General features: G+C 44.4%; 1 protein-coding gene across 2 annotated transcripts in view; it reads right to left on the reverse strand.

Annotated features, from left to right (window-relative positions):
• Nucleotides 1-15,370, reverse strand: part of trpm2 (transient receptor potential cation channel, subfamily M, member 2) — a 69,063-nt gene that overhangs the window by 38,193 nt on the left and 15,500 nt on the right. For both annotated transcript variants that reach the window (XM_079562832.1, XM_079562831.1), the window contains exons 2-9: nt 14,524-14,597; nt 12,477-12,645; nt 11,854-12,034; nt 7,232-7,395; nt 5,093-5,273; nt 4,942-5,003; nt 4,518-4,718; nt 3,181-3,283 (exon numbers count right to left, since the gene is read on the reverse strand). In XM_079562832.1, coding sequence (XP_079418958.1) covers nt 3,181-3,283; nt 4,518-4,718; nt 4,942-5,003; nt 5,093-5,273; nt 7,232-7,395; nt 11,854-12,034; nt 12,477-12,645; nt 14,524-14,597 — 1,135 coding nt within the window. The remainder of the gene's footprint in view (nt 1-3,180; nt 3,284-4,517; nt 4,719-4,941; nt 5,004-5,092; nt 5,274-7,231; nt 7,396-11,853; nt 12,035-12,476; nt 12,646-14,523; nt 14,598-15,370) is intronic.

Raw genomic sequence — 15,370 nt, forward strand, 5'->3', positions numbered from 1 at the left:
CAGAAACAACAGAATAGAGGACACCGGACACAACACCGGGTCCTCATCACGTTCAGAACACCACCGGGAAAACAGCTGCCACCTGTTGTCACACTGCCGACGAGTAGAAGCCGCCCTGGCACTCAAAATGGTGTGTTGGACCTGCGCTGGCAACCCAGTCAACTGCAACAAGGACCCTGTAACGGCCAGACTCACAGCCGAACAGTAAATCCCTCCTGTGCGGGAGACACTACGGGTTTCCGTGAATCAGACTCCGCAGCAGGGGGAACCTGCTGAGCCAGCGCATCCAGACCCAGCGCACCCGATGTCCCTGTAAGGGAAAACCACAGCGGGCAATGAGTCGACTCCTCCGAGGCGAACAGGTCTACCTCTGCTCGACCAAAGAGGTCCCAAATCATGTGCACCACGTCGCTGTGAAGCTCCAGCACATTTATGTGTCCCTTGGACTTCAGCGTCCTTGAACTGCCCGGTCCTGTAGAGCTGGCATCTGTGGTCACCACCTCCCAGCGACACACAACTACCCCCAAGGGGACACCTCTGGAGAGATGGGACCTGTCCCCCCACGGAGCCAGGGCACAGAGACATGTCCATGTCACCGTGACCTTGCGATGCTTGTGGAGCCTGGGGTCCAGGCGAAACCCATTGAGCCACCACTGTAGAGGACACAGCAACAGCAGGCCAAAGGCACAATGTGAGTGACAGATGTCAGCTTCCCTAACAACTGCAGGAAGGTGACGTAGGGGAACCGCCAGCCCAGTGTGAACTGACCGACCAACTGGAGGATGTCGTTTACCCAGCAAGCAGATGGATGAGCCGTCATGGAAGTTGCATCCAAACTCATCCCAAGAAAAGTCCTCATCTGAGACCGGGACAGACAAGTTGACCGAGTCAGAAGGCGACCTGTATCCCGGACCGCGACCGAATGAGAGGGGCCGCAGCCAATCGTCGAGATACGGCAGAATCTTCATTCCTCTGGTCTGCAGAGGAGAGAGGGTCACCTTCACACACATGGTGACTCCGATAAGCAAACCTGAGAAAACACCTGTGCTCTACCACAATGGGCACATGGAAGTACGCATCGGAGAGGTCTATCGACGTGAACCATTCCCCCCTTGCAGTAGTCTGCAGAACCTCTGCCGTGGTAAGCGTGTGAAAGGGCAGAACCTTCAGATACCGATTGAGCGATTGAGTCCCCTCAGATCCAAAATGGGACGAAACCCGCCTGTTTTCTTCGGCACGAGGAAGTATGTCGAATAGTATCCCCGGTGTTGCAGCAGAGGATCTACCGACTCGATTGGCCCCTTGGCCAGGAGGGCGGAAAGCTCCTGGTCCAGGGCTAGAGCCTTCACCGGTTCGCTGATCATAGTCATCCTGACCCGGCGGGCAAATTGTGGCCGGCGTCGGAACTGTAGTCTGTAGCCATGGGTCAAAGTGGCAACCACTCATGGATCCACAGCATGAGTAGCCCAGTAACTGAGCTGCCGATGGGAAAAGTGTCTGACGGCCATTCGAATTAGCCCACCACACTCGAGACTGGGACGAAACGCCAAGATCCAAGCTAAAAGTGGGAGGGGGGCGCAAACGCTACCGTGACCAATCAAAGCGAAAGACCAACTACAGCCAAACCAGCAACCTGCAGACCCAGACAATAGACCAGGACGATACACAGAAACCAGGCTAAAATTGGGAGAGGGGGCACGAATGCTACCGTCACCAATTATAGCGAGATACCAACCGGAAAAAAGATTATAGCGAGATACCAACCGGAAAAAAGTCCAACTCCGGTCGCAATCCGGACTAGAGGTAGAACACTGGCTAAAATTGGGAGAGGGGCGCGAACGCTACCATCACCAATTATAGCAACACCAGCAACGAAAGAGGGGCTAACACCGTTAGCCACACAGACCCCCAAGGGCAGAAAAAACAGGCTAAAATCGGGAGAGGGGGCACGAACGCAACCGTCACCAATTATAGCAAAAGCCAAAAAACTAGCAACAACAGTGTGTACCACAAACGGCGTATTACAGACAGTGTGAGTTGGGAGAGGAGGTGCGAATGCTATCGTCACCAACCACACTCAAATATACCTACAGAAACAGTCCACCAGCGAATATCCAACTGTCGCAGCCCATGGAGGGCGATCCACCGCTACTCTAGCCAAATTCGGCGACAGGGCATCCAGCGACAGTGAGAAAACTCCAAGTGAATGGCTAACGCCACATTATTTGAACCACACGCAAGAAGAAAAAAGGAACAGAAGCTTGGATGACGTGGGAATATATTACCTCCGGGGCGTCATCCAGGGTCACAGGTGTGACTCATTTGGTATTAACTACTCGAACTATGCATGTGCGAAGAGAACATTCAGTGCTTACAGCACCGCCTCTGGCATTCAGGAGGGATGAAATAGAACCAGATCTTAACCTAACTACAGGAACACCCTTGGACAAAATTCCTTTCTCTGTGAGCTCACCAGGGCCTGGAACAGGATCCCACTCACCATAAGAACTATACAGTCGCCTTGACTTTTTAAGGAGACGAAGAGCTCGGACCAAAACAAATATGGCACCACCACAACCCTTTTTGACAACCCTTCTTTTTTTTTTTAGCAAATTGGTAAAAAACCCTTTTTTAGAAAGTGTAGCCGTTTGTTCTGCTTCTCCTGTTGAGCTGTGTGCAGTAGTGTCCCCAGTGGTTGGCTCATGTACTGAGCCATGTGTATCAGTGGGGTTTTCCCTGGCATTGAAAACAAAAAATAAAAACGTTTTCAATAAATCTCGGTGAAAGAAAAAGATCCATAGTTGGTGTTTGTGCATTTTATCATTGATTGTCATACAAATGCATTTCTCTTCCGGTATAATTTTGATTTGAGTATCATTTAAAAGAAATAGGTGACATTGGATGTCAGATAACACACCTTGGGACAGGCACTTTTTTGGGTGAATTTATGGCAAACTCTAAATCCGCAGCATCACATTGGTCGCCCAGCCTGGCACTTTGATACACTACCATAACTGTTCAGAATACAAAGTAGGATTCACTTCACATCCGAAGCGTAGTTCTTTACTGCCAGCAATGCATTTTCCCATGATTTAAGTAACCACTAGACTTGGCTCTTTCCATATAATTAATGTGATGCTTCCACACTGTAGATCCATTAACAGAGAAGCCGTTCCGGACCTTTAAGAAGTGCTCGGAGAATGGCCACGTCCACGTCTCCGTCGCTGTCAGCAGTAACTCGGAACACAGTCAGCAGATGGGGCATTCGGATGATGTCCTGGATCTGGAAACACAAAGGGAAGATTTGGTGAAAGGATAGTAACAGTCCATTAACACTGATGTCATACATGACGAAACAATACAAAAAGGGCTTGGATTTGTGTTGTGATCAGTTCATTTGTACCTGTCTGGTCTTCACCCGTGCCCTCAGCCCCTTAAATGCAGCACAGACAGCGTTAGCATTTAGCCTCTCCTCCTCTCCTCTACAGTGCCTCTCGAAAGTATTCATACACCTTGAACTTTTGCACATTTTGTCATGTTTACAACCCTAAACATAAAGATTTTATTTTGATTTTTTTACTGAACGTTCACACACAAGTAACAGACAACTGTGAAGTGAAAGCGAAATGATACATGATTCTGTTATTTAAAAAAAAAAAGAAAAGTGAAAAGTGGGGCGTGCATAAGTATTCATACAGCATTTTCTGAGTGCATTAAATTGCCTTTAAAACATTCCTCATGACTCCAGAATGTTCACACCTTGGCCTAACGGTTAAATAGAGGCCACCTGTGTGTAATCTAATCTCAGTATAATTACAGCTTTTCTTAGTAAAAAAATCAAAATAAAATCTTTATGTTTAGGGTTGTAAACATGACAAAATGTGCAAAAGCTCAAGGTGTATGAATACTTACGAGAGGCACTGTATAGCTCCAAACGAGGTGAAGATAGAAGCTACCACCAGCTACTTCTACATCCGCGCAGTAATATCTTCACTTCACTGTGCGGACGCCGAAGTACTCCTGGTATTATTACGCCTTACAATATAGTTCCCCTTTTTATCCGCCTTGAAAATCCACTTTGTTAGAGGCTAAATGCTAACGCCGTCTGTGCTGTGTTTACGTGACTGAGGGCACACGTGAAGACCCGACAGGTACAGGTGTCTAAGCTAAGGCAAGAACATTATCTCAGTATGTAAAAACGGTGGCCTATTTCTTTAAACAAAGCGGCAACATGTCCACCAACAGCTTTATGCTATTTTCCAGGCAAGCACTTATTTCTAGCACCTACTTTCATAAATTACCCCCATACTGTATTAGCCCACGATTTAATAAACAAATGATGCAAGGGCTTTTCAGCCATCACCTTTTCTAAAACATTTTAGTTTGCAAAATGTTCCATTATATGCTATTGAGAAATCCCAATTATTTGTTTTTGTTGTTGCACTTTGAATCTTTGACTGAAGATATCTTTGTGTGGCAAACATACAAAAGTGCATAATGAACAAAACGGGGTGTACCTTCTTTGTCCAGTCAATGATCTTCGAGTCAGAGAAATCTTCATACTCTTGGCCAAAGAACTTCTTCATGAGTTGTTGGATGAGGGCTATGGTGACCCGGCTCACGGGCATTTCTGCGACGTGAGCGACCACATCTGCGATTCTGCCTGACCCCTCCAGCACCACACACGGAGTCCCGTTCAGCATGGCGTTGTACATGGTCTGAGACGAGAGACAGGAGGTGCCAACTGTCAGTCGATGCAGAACTTTGACAGATGCGGAACTGACACCGCAGCAGCACAACTACAATGCTTAATGCTCCTTTTTCCATCAAGTTGCCAAAGGAACAGTTTGCAGAATATTAGATGAATGGATGTCATTTTCTAAAGAGGATTAGGCTGGCAGACTGGATAAATGATTAGTCTACAGAGAGAAGAGCACTCACATTGAGCGTGCCAGGTCCTCCATCCAACACCACACACACCACAGGGATGGTCACGCCGCTCGCTAAAGCACACAAAATCAATATTCTAATCAGCATGCCTTTGAGGAACCGCAGCAAACATTGATCTTTTTTGTGTTGTTTTTTTTTTCACCTTGGTTCGCCAGCTTCTTCCCGGAGACGCATTTCTCCAGCAGGGCCCTCAGCTCGATCTCAACTCCATACTTCCCGTGTGTGCCGTTGTCCACCAACAGGAAGTGGGTGTGGTTGTGGTCCAGGCAGCTCAGCCGGCCCTGGCCCTTCGCATCGGCATCATAGTGGGCTGGGAAGGAACCCTGAGATGAGACGAGATGTAAAACGTTGTGGCTGTCCAACGGCCCCAGCCCTGAACCGATAAGACTGCTGACAGAATGTCCTGCATGTGATATCATCTGGTGGAGACCCACTGGTTGTTCAGCCACAAGTTGAGAGTAGCCTTTAATAGAGGGGAGGTACTCAGCCAGGCAAACCCCTCCCAGAGGCGAAACGTCCTACACTTCAACTACAGAAGATGACTGATATGAAGTGTTACAATCTCACACGATTACAATCTCTGCTAAAAGCATCCAGTTATACTGTACGCGTCACTGCATTGCCCACACATCTGCGGCCCGCTATACCGCATTCACCTCAATGTGTGGCCCTCAATAAAATAATTGTTTGGACAGCCCTGATTTAGATGACGAAACCTGAGCCCTGCGCCCCAAACAGCAAAAAAAACAGCAGTGTAAAAAGCTACCTAGAAAACCGAAAACAGTTTGTTAAACTAGGAGAACATTGCTCTACATATTTGGATACCACCTGTGGAATCCCCCAGGGTTCAGTACTAGGACCAAAATTATTTATTTTGTATATTAATGATTTGTGCAAAATTTCTCATTTGTTTAAAGCTGTTTTATTTGCAGATGATACCAATTTATTTTGCTCAGGAGATAATTTGCAGCAATTATTAGCTGATCTAAATAGCGAAATTCTTAAGCTAAAGACTTGGTGTGATATCAACAAATTATCACTAAATTTGACAAAAACAAAGATAATGTTATTTGGGAATTATAAAGATGATGTACAGGTACAGTTAAATATACAGGGGGTAAATATAGAACGTGTTAAAGAGATAAAATTCTTAGGCGTTATTATAGACGAAAAAATAAACTGGAAAGCGCATATTCAATATATACATAAAAAAGTAGCAAAAAGTATAGCTGTATTAAGCAAGGCAAGGCAGGTCTTAAATTCAAGGGCTTTACAAACGCTTTACTTTTCTCTTCTCTCGCCTTACTTTACATATTGTGCTGAAATTTGGGGTAATAATTATAAAACTACTTTACAACCAATATTCATCCTTCAAAAAAGAGCAATAAGAACAATTTATAACGCTGGTTACCGAGACCACACCAATCCACTGTTTATCAAAGCCAAGATTCTAAAACTTCAAGACATGATAAGTTTTAAAACTGCTCAATTAATGTACAAAGCTAAAAATAAGCAACTACCTCTACAAATTCAGCAGTTGATTTCTGAAAGAGAAGGAAAATATCATTTAAGGGGCTTGGATCACTTTAAAATTGCCCATGCCCGGACATCCAGAAAAAGTTTCTGTGTGTCCGTTTGTGGTCCTAAAATATGGAATAAATTACACGTAGACCTCAAACGATGTCCAAATATCAGACAGTTTAAATATCAATACAAAGAATGGATATTCTCTAAGTATGTATCGGAAGAAAATCTCTGACTTTTCATGTTCAGCTGTTGCAAACCTGATGTTGATTGGTAGTATTCACACTGTATATGACAACTTGATTTAGATCACAGCGCTCAAATTACTGTTTTAAGGAAGCCTAAAAAGTAAATAGGAAAAGAGACTGACAGTACTTAAAAGGGGTGGGAATAAATAAGTGTTTACTTCCCCCCACTCCTTTTCGGACAGCCTAATTTAAAATGTGCAAAAGGTAAAACAAAATTGTTTGTACTAAGATGTAAATGTATTGAGTTGCACGTCTGAAACTGAGCTCACAACTGCCACAATCATGGCAGGTTGTATTTTGAGTTCGTATGAGTTTGTGTTTTTATGTTTTGTTTATAGTCCGAATAAAGATTATTCATCATCATCAAATAATTATAGCACTACATCTACATATTGGACAGTGACATTTCATGGAAAAGGAATGCCGTGGAGTTCTTGGGAGAGACAAGCGCTCCGATTGAGGGCAGAATTTTTTTTTTGCTGGGGGGCCCCGTCTTCACTTTTTAGTACCTCTGGGTTGACCAGTGTGTTGCGGTTGTGGATGATGCCCCACGTGGCCACGCCGATGGCCACGATGTGTCCGTTTAAGGAGCTGCTCAGAGCATAGTCCCTCACAGCCTGGCCCACGTGCTTCATCACTCCAGTGTTGGTGCCCCCAGTCAGGATCCACGCCCCTGCATGTGGGACAGGGCCTTTGTTAGTGCAGGACACAAATGCTAATTGATTGTTTGTTCATTCACACTCTGGACTTGTTACCGTAACATTATGCGCACTGGCTTTTCAGTTTTTGACCCTAAGCCCTTGTCCACATGTAGCAGGGTATCACACAAAACTATGTGGAAAAGATATTTTCCTATGATTTGCACCGTCATCTGCATGAAACCACAGATGTCTCTCAGTTCTAAAAACTCCGACCAAAGTGAAGATTTGGGAAAACTCTGGTTATGTGTTTGTGTGTGGACGTAAATAACTGGATTTTTAGGTTTCCAAACGTCACAGCCTACGACAGAAGTGCCTTGACGTCATATGTGTTTACATTCAGAAACTGCATGGACGTCAACAGGACTGTGTTGGTTTTAACGATTGTTCAGTTGCTTTTTTTCAACATTATTTCAAATTATAAAACAAAAAATACCAATTCTAGTTTCCAACAAATAACCATTCCACGTCCAAGGCATGTTCCTCGTCAAAGACAGCAATGGTGGTTTTGGTTTGGGACGCACTGCCGGAGGGAAGACTTTGACATGGAAATTGTGCTCTAGGACTCCTGTAGTTGTCAGTACACTCTCACATGGAGGAGCATGTCATTCAGTCATTGATCAAGTTCCTGCACACTTATTATTAGCTGACAAGGGAAGCTAGACAAGGAAAAATGGAAAATCATTTGGTTTGTTGAGGCGGGTACAGGAAGGTAACAAAAACACATTCATACAGTCAGGTGTCGATGGATCTTTTTTTAAGTTTTAGTCGAGAGTGCTGGAAGAGGACATTCCGTGTGATGATGTGGACATGGCTTAACTCGCTAATACACTTGTGCTCAATTGATTATAAATAGAACAAACAGTATTAATGAGCAACATATTACATTGGGTTAAAACAATCGTGTAAAGCATCGTCCTGGAGCCATGGGTCTCTGGGAAGCTGAGAGTCAGACGGGTCAGAGCTCCAAAGTGCTTTTAATATCGTCTGAATCAGACTCCTGGAGTATCAGATATGCAGGAGAAGAGCACTCTCAAGCATTATGTAATGCAGTAGGAGACTTTAGGAGCAGAATTACATGCCAGCAGTCCCTCTCACTTTCTCTCCTGTTGCAAGAGCCATTTTGAATGGAATCTCTTGGTAATAATAAAATATTAATTATTGACTTATTGAGACTGTCAAGTCTCACTTGTATTTTTTATTTTTATTGTTTTATTCCTTTGCTCTCCACAAATGATCTTTTTCTACTGCTCATAATAAATCACCAAAAGACAATTGATTTCCCTGATTGGTCATTTCTGCAACTACATTTTGGTGTGAAGAAGTGGGATCGAAGACTACGACTGGAAATCGGCAATTTGCGACGGTCTTCCCCGGCAAAAATAAGCTTTCTGGACGGGGGGGTCATTCTACGCTGACTTCCAGCCGTCATCTCTCCATGGTGACGGTAAATAAAAAAAAATTAATTGTCAAACCATTGTTTTTACTCAAACAGAGTTATTGTTACTTTTCTGCAATTACAAATGTATATAATCGTCATGCAAGTTTTTCAATTAAATCTCAATTTAGCAAAAAATCCGCCTCCTCCGCACATACACACTGGAGACTTGTTGGAGACTTGATGTTTTTTATCCACAAATCAGCCAAGGACGAAGCAGGTGGTCTGATCAATGTCAAGGCCTTCTGTATATTTGAGTGATCTTAAATCATCACGGCCGCATCGGCTCACACGCATTTTCTGCAATGTCTTTACAAGAAAAACTTGAGGTAAGATGACTGCACTCATCATCTGAAACATGTTCAAATAATACAAAAGGACAAACATCAAAATCCTGAGTTCAGCCACTCGTGGTGAGAAAACGACAGTAAGCATGGCTAACAAACAAGGCATGGACAGAACAAGGAATTAATGATCTAAAACATTTAAGTGAGAAAATAAGCAAACACAAATGCAGCATGGTTCACATTGGAAACTGTGTAAAGCTGTCAATGTCGGGCAAAGTGAACATCTTGGTCAACTTGACGAGGGGCATTGCACTGGTGTACAGAGGTATAATGAGCTTGTTTGAGAAAACAGACATACAGGGCAGCTGTAATGAGCAGAGCATCATCTGGCCTCCAGTTGAATTTAATAAAGCAGCAAGCCTGTTCTTGGATCACAGCTGTCAGGGTGTTTTTTTGCAAACATCAGCACATTTGCAACTTTCAGCATACAGGCCACTGGTTAAAGTCACTAAACCAGTTCTGAAACACACTCAAGTGTGGAGTAAAGACTCTTTAAGATAGAAACTCAAGGACTGCTTCCACACAACGGACTGGGATATGTTCAAGCAGGCTGCCACTCATACTCAGGAGTATACAGAGACTGTCACTGCCTATATCACCAAGTGCCCTGAGGATGTTACAGACTCTAAGACCATCATTATCAGGTCCAACCATGGATTACAAGTGAAGTCCTCAGGCTCTTGAGGGTCCGGGATGCTGCCTTCAATTCTGGTGACAAGGAGGAACTGCGGACAGCCAGGGCCAACCTGTCCCACGGCATCAAAAAAGCCAAGAAGCAGTACTCCAAAAAGATAACGGATCACTTCAGAGACAGCAGAGACACTCGGAGTCTGTGGAGGGGATAAAGACCATTACAGACTATAAACCTCCTCGACAAACCTGTGACAGTGACACTGCTCTGTTGAACGCGCTGAATGAATTCTTTGCTTGCATCGAGGCACTCAACAGAACCCCGGCACAAAAGTCAACCCTCCCTCCAGAAGACCAGGTGCTGAAGCTATCTACAGAGAGTGTGAGAAGATCTCTGAGCAGGATCAACGTACGCAAAGCACCGGGTCCAGACAACATACCAGGTCGTGTGCTGAAAGGCTGCGCTGATGAACTCACTGAAGTCTTTACAGACATTTTAACACATCTCTGCAGCAGGCCATCATTCTGGTACCAAAGAAGTCACCACCCTCCTGCTTTAACGACTACCGCCCAGGAGCACTCACTCCAATTCTTCTGAAGTGCTTCGAGCGGCTCGTCATGGACCACATCAAGTCTGTTCTCCCTCCCACCCTGGACCCAGACCAGTTTGCTTATCGGTCCAATCGCTCAACTGAAGATGCCATCTCCACTGCGCTTCATACAGCCCTCACTCACCTCGAAACAAAGGACTCCTATGTTAGAATGCTGTGTTTAGACTTTAGCTCAGCATTCAACACTACAATCCCACAGCAGCTAATACACAAACTGCTCCACCTGGGGATCAACAAATCACTGTGCAACTGGCTGCTGGACTTTCTTGGGGACACCACAGGTCCTCCAGAACCATCACACTGAACACGGGGGGTCCCCAAGGCTGTGTGCTGAGCCCCCTCCTGTTCACTCTGTTGACCCATGATTGCACTCCAAAGTACGACTCAAACCTCTTCATCAAGTTTGCAGACGACACAACAGTGGTGGGCTTCATCAGCAACAGAGACGAGTCAAACTACAGGAGCGACGTGAGCAGTCTGGCCATGTGGTGCACACAGAACAATCCCTCTCTAAATGTGGAGAAGACAAAAGAGATTGTTGTGGACATTCGAAGAGCGCGGGTCCAGCATGTTCCTCTAACAATCAACGGTGCTGCAGTGGAGAGGGTGACCAGCACTAAGTTCCTGGGCCACCTCCTGACCACCTCCATCACTGTGTGGTTCTTCTACAGAGGGACTATAGAGAGCATCCTGACCAGCTCCATCACTGTGTGTTTCTTCTACAGAGGGACTATAGAGAGCATCCTGACCAGCTCCATCACTGTGTGGCACGGCACCAGCACTGCCTCCTGCCGAAGGAGCCTCCAGCGCATTGTGAGAGCAGCGGAGAAGATCTGTGGAACCCCTCTCCCCTCTTTAAAGGAGATGTACTCCACCCGTCTCACCCGCAAAGCCATCAAAATCGCCAGGGACCCTTCGCACCCATCAGACGGTCTCTTCAAGGTTATGCCTTCAGGGAGGAGACTGCGGAATTTACCAATGATCCAAAAATCCAATGATTTGCAAAGAAAAACTGATAAGCAAGCTCATGGTGCTCTTCAGCGGTAAAGACCACATTGTGTCTTTTGGAGGTGTTGACAAAGAGCAACCTTCAGAGTGAGTTTTCGGAGACACTAAAATGAACCCAAATTGCCACCCCAAACAGTCACATCACGCGAGGCAGGACAAGCTTGTTTGAATGTGTTGGCTTTTCTGTCAACTAAGCTTTAAACAGCGACAAAGTGATGGGCGGCTTTGCCTCACAAACACGACGTAGATGAGTGTGTCACTTCAAATAAGGTTAGTGTTTCAGTGTCTCCTGAAGGCCCACAACGCAGTAATCAGTTTATTTACGGTTGTTGATGATAAATGATAGCGTACCATGAAGTAGTTCCTAAAGGACGTTGCTTTCACATGCTCGACACCCACCTGTGGTCTCAGCCACTTTGATGAGGCCCCGGTGGAACATGTTCTTGAGCCGAGCCTTCAAGTAGAAGTTCTTGGCTCCTCCCGTCACAGAGATGAGCAGGTTCGGAGGGGTCAGCTTCCACTGCTCGGTCAGTAACTCGTACAGCAACTCAGGCCGGGTGTCAGAGGATACCCGGACATACTGAAACACATGGAGACGGGAGAACAGACGGATGTTTTGGAAACGATAGATGGACAGATGAAGGACAGGTGGGGATTGATAGATGTGTAAATGACCAGTATAAGGAAAGATGGGCGACATAGATGAATTGATAGATGAAGGATTGATAGAAGGATAGATGATGGGTATAGAAATAGTAGATCAGGCCTATTCAATTCCAATTCAGATCCAGCCTGCTGTTAGCTTCAAGACAATGAACACAGAAGTTTCCTCCTGTACATTTTTGCTCCTGGCGCGATGCTTTTAACATGATGCTTGTGCCTGAAAGACGAGATGCTGATTGATGGATACATAGGCAAACTGATCAACAAATGGATGGATATAGATGAAAAGTCAGAATGGATGATATGTGTTGGATAAAGGATAAAGAAAGCATGGATGTGTGCGGTGTGTTGGTGCGTACCTTGGCGGTCTTGTGCCCCAGCCCACCGAAGCAGATGGTTCCGAAAGCGTCCGTGCGCGCCTCTCGGACGTGTCTGTTTACGTCCCAGCTCCCCAGCTCGTGGTCCTCGGGTTTGATGGCCTCGTCCACATGGCGGCTCCTCAGGTACCCACATCGACACCGGTCCTCGCTAGAAGGCAGTATTATTTACACCACCATTCATATTCATATTTTGGGGTCAATGAATGGAAAATGGATTACTGTCATCGCTCAAGCAAACATAAAAGGTTTAGGACTAATTATATTCCATTTCAAGCCACTTTAAAAACCACAGCAACTGTGATCGACACTTGTTATTTCAGCCTTTTTGGCCTTTCCAGCTGTGCATCATTACTTTGACCAGAAGCACGTGGATATTTAATATGCGAGGACATTAGGATGTATTTTAGCACTTCCATCCTTAATGGAAGCACTGCAAAGGTAAGAATCCTCAATAATGATGTTGGTCAGCCAGAATACACACTTTTCTTATTCTTTACAATGACATGTATCTGGGATCAGGGGTGATTTCATCAAATTCCCGATGGGTGTGATTGACAAGCGTATTAACCAATCAGAAAACCTGGATATCATGCAGGCGGCATGGGATGTAAACAAAAGAAGCGAATAGTTTTACGAGGCATCACCAGCCAGAAGAGCGGAGACTAATATCAATGATCTACGTCGTTTTAGCCACAAAGTATGAAGGATACAACGAGTCATTAGCAACTCGGGTCATTTCCTAACTGCAAGACAATTCCTCATGAATCCGTACTGTTTCAATCTATGTACGTTTGGAATGGGACAAAAATACTTTCCATAAACGGCAACAAGAAGAAAATCCTCTTAGAGAAGATAAAGCAGGTACATTCTTGTTAAATACATTTGAGAAAATATTTCACTAGTGATTAATTCAGTTCCTGTCGTGACAACGTGGTCAATAAAACTTTTCAAGATTCGATCACTTTGACCAATGAGATTAGCTTCCATATGAACCAGACTGAAAGTTTGTTCTCTCGCTCTCTTCATTTGGCAAACTAGGAGTAGCTTTCGGGTCCAATCAGGAGCGAGACAAGGAACTTTAACTTCACGCTCACTCTCTCCTCACTTTGCAATCCTACAGGACTATCACTTTATGGGAAATACTGTATGCATTTAAGTAGAGTTCATTATTAGTGTCCAGTGTTGTGTTTTTGTTGCATGGTATTAACATCTGAATATAGCAATGTCTTAACCCCCACCTCAACCGAGCGCATTTTCTCCAGCTCAGCATTACCCAAATGTAAAAGCTTCTTGATTAAAGCTTACAGCCTATAGGCCAGAAAGGAAACTGTAACATTGTTGTCGCATTTACAGGTGAAACTCGGAAAATTAGAACGTCGTTCAAAAGTTCATTTATTTCATAAAATGTGAAACAAATATGAGATAGAGTCATGACATGCAAAGAGACATATCTCAAGCCTTTATTCATTCAAATGTTGATGATTATGGCTTACAGTCCATTTTCAAAAGATTTTTTATTTGGTGTTTTTACAAGCTGAGCCATAATCATCAAAATGATAACAAATAAAGGCTATACATTATGTCACTTTGCATGTAATGAGTCCATCATATATTAGTTTCACAGTTTTAGTTGAATAACATGAATGAATGCATTTTTTAAGGGTTAGTTGTTTAACGTTTTTGTTGCTTTTCTGCTGTTTTTTGTTGCATTCAAAGTTAAGACCTTGCAGTTTCTGAAAATATTATGTGTACGATCTGTGAGTAAAACACAACTTACAAGCGATGGATGGCAGGTAAGTGGTTGGGGCTGCTGCTAACAGTTTGATGCTTTGATAAGGTTCATTTCATTAAAACAAAAGTATTGGCCAAATAATAAATAAACAAGAGAAAAGTAGAAATGATCAATCCCCCACAAGACACGAATTTGACCACTCGGTAAAAAGTCAATAAGTAATGCAAGGATAGAAGCCGGGAAAGTCTTTTTCGGAGAATTTCAAACCTTAATCTATAATACAACTGGTCGTACCTGCCGCTGTTCTGGAAGAAGCAGCATTCCTTCTTGGAGAGGTGTTTGTGGATCCACGACGTGTAGCTGTATCTCTGAGAAGAGGGAGAGTGGGAGAGATGAGGCTCAGTCAGCTGCACCAACTCCTCAGACTGCCCCATGCTGCGGACACTCCGACTGGACGGGAAGGCGGCTCTGTCCCGGCGGACCGGTCCGGAGGCGGGGGGGTGTGCGGAGGAGAGAGAGGGACGGAGGGAAGAGGAGAGAGGAGAGAGTGGCCCGGAGCTGCTGACTCACGGACTGCAGTAACGGAACCTTAGCTGACACTGATCCTGGAGCCAGCTCTCGATCGATGCATCAAAACGACTGCTGAATTATGTCCAGGATTTGTTTTGTTGAAGCATCAATGTCAGGTCCGTATCAATTGTGTGCAGGCTTTGAAAGTTGGTTCATGTTTTTTTTCAGTCTCAGGTTCTAATTGTCAGAGTGGTGACACTTTTAGTGCAACGTCCTGCCATTCTGACACACAAGATAAATATTAATTTTGATTAACCTTAAAGGGATTTTGGACATAGTTATCCAGTTATCCAGAGTGTTGTTGATTTCTGGAGATATTTTTTTCTTAAATTTATGCAGTTCTTATATTTGAAGAGCTTGGTGGCGCTAGGCTAGTCTTAGGCTAGTGCATTTCTATGGTATCAGCTAGCCTGCATTAAAAACAGTCTGACCCGCTCCACAGTGCACCTGAGGCAAATCACTTATAATGTCAGACTAACCATATAAATGTCTGTCTTAATAGAATCATTTATCAAATATAATATTATGTAATATTAATATAATATTCTCTCGCAGATCACTCCGCCGCTTT

This window comes from Gobius niger (assembly GCF_951799975.1).
Source record: "Gobius niger genome assembly, chromosome: 9".
Taxonomy (NCBI): domain Eukaryota; kingdom Metazoa; phylum Chordata; class Actinopteri; order Gobiiformes; family Gobiidae; genus Gobius; species Gobius niger.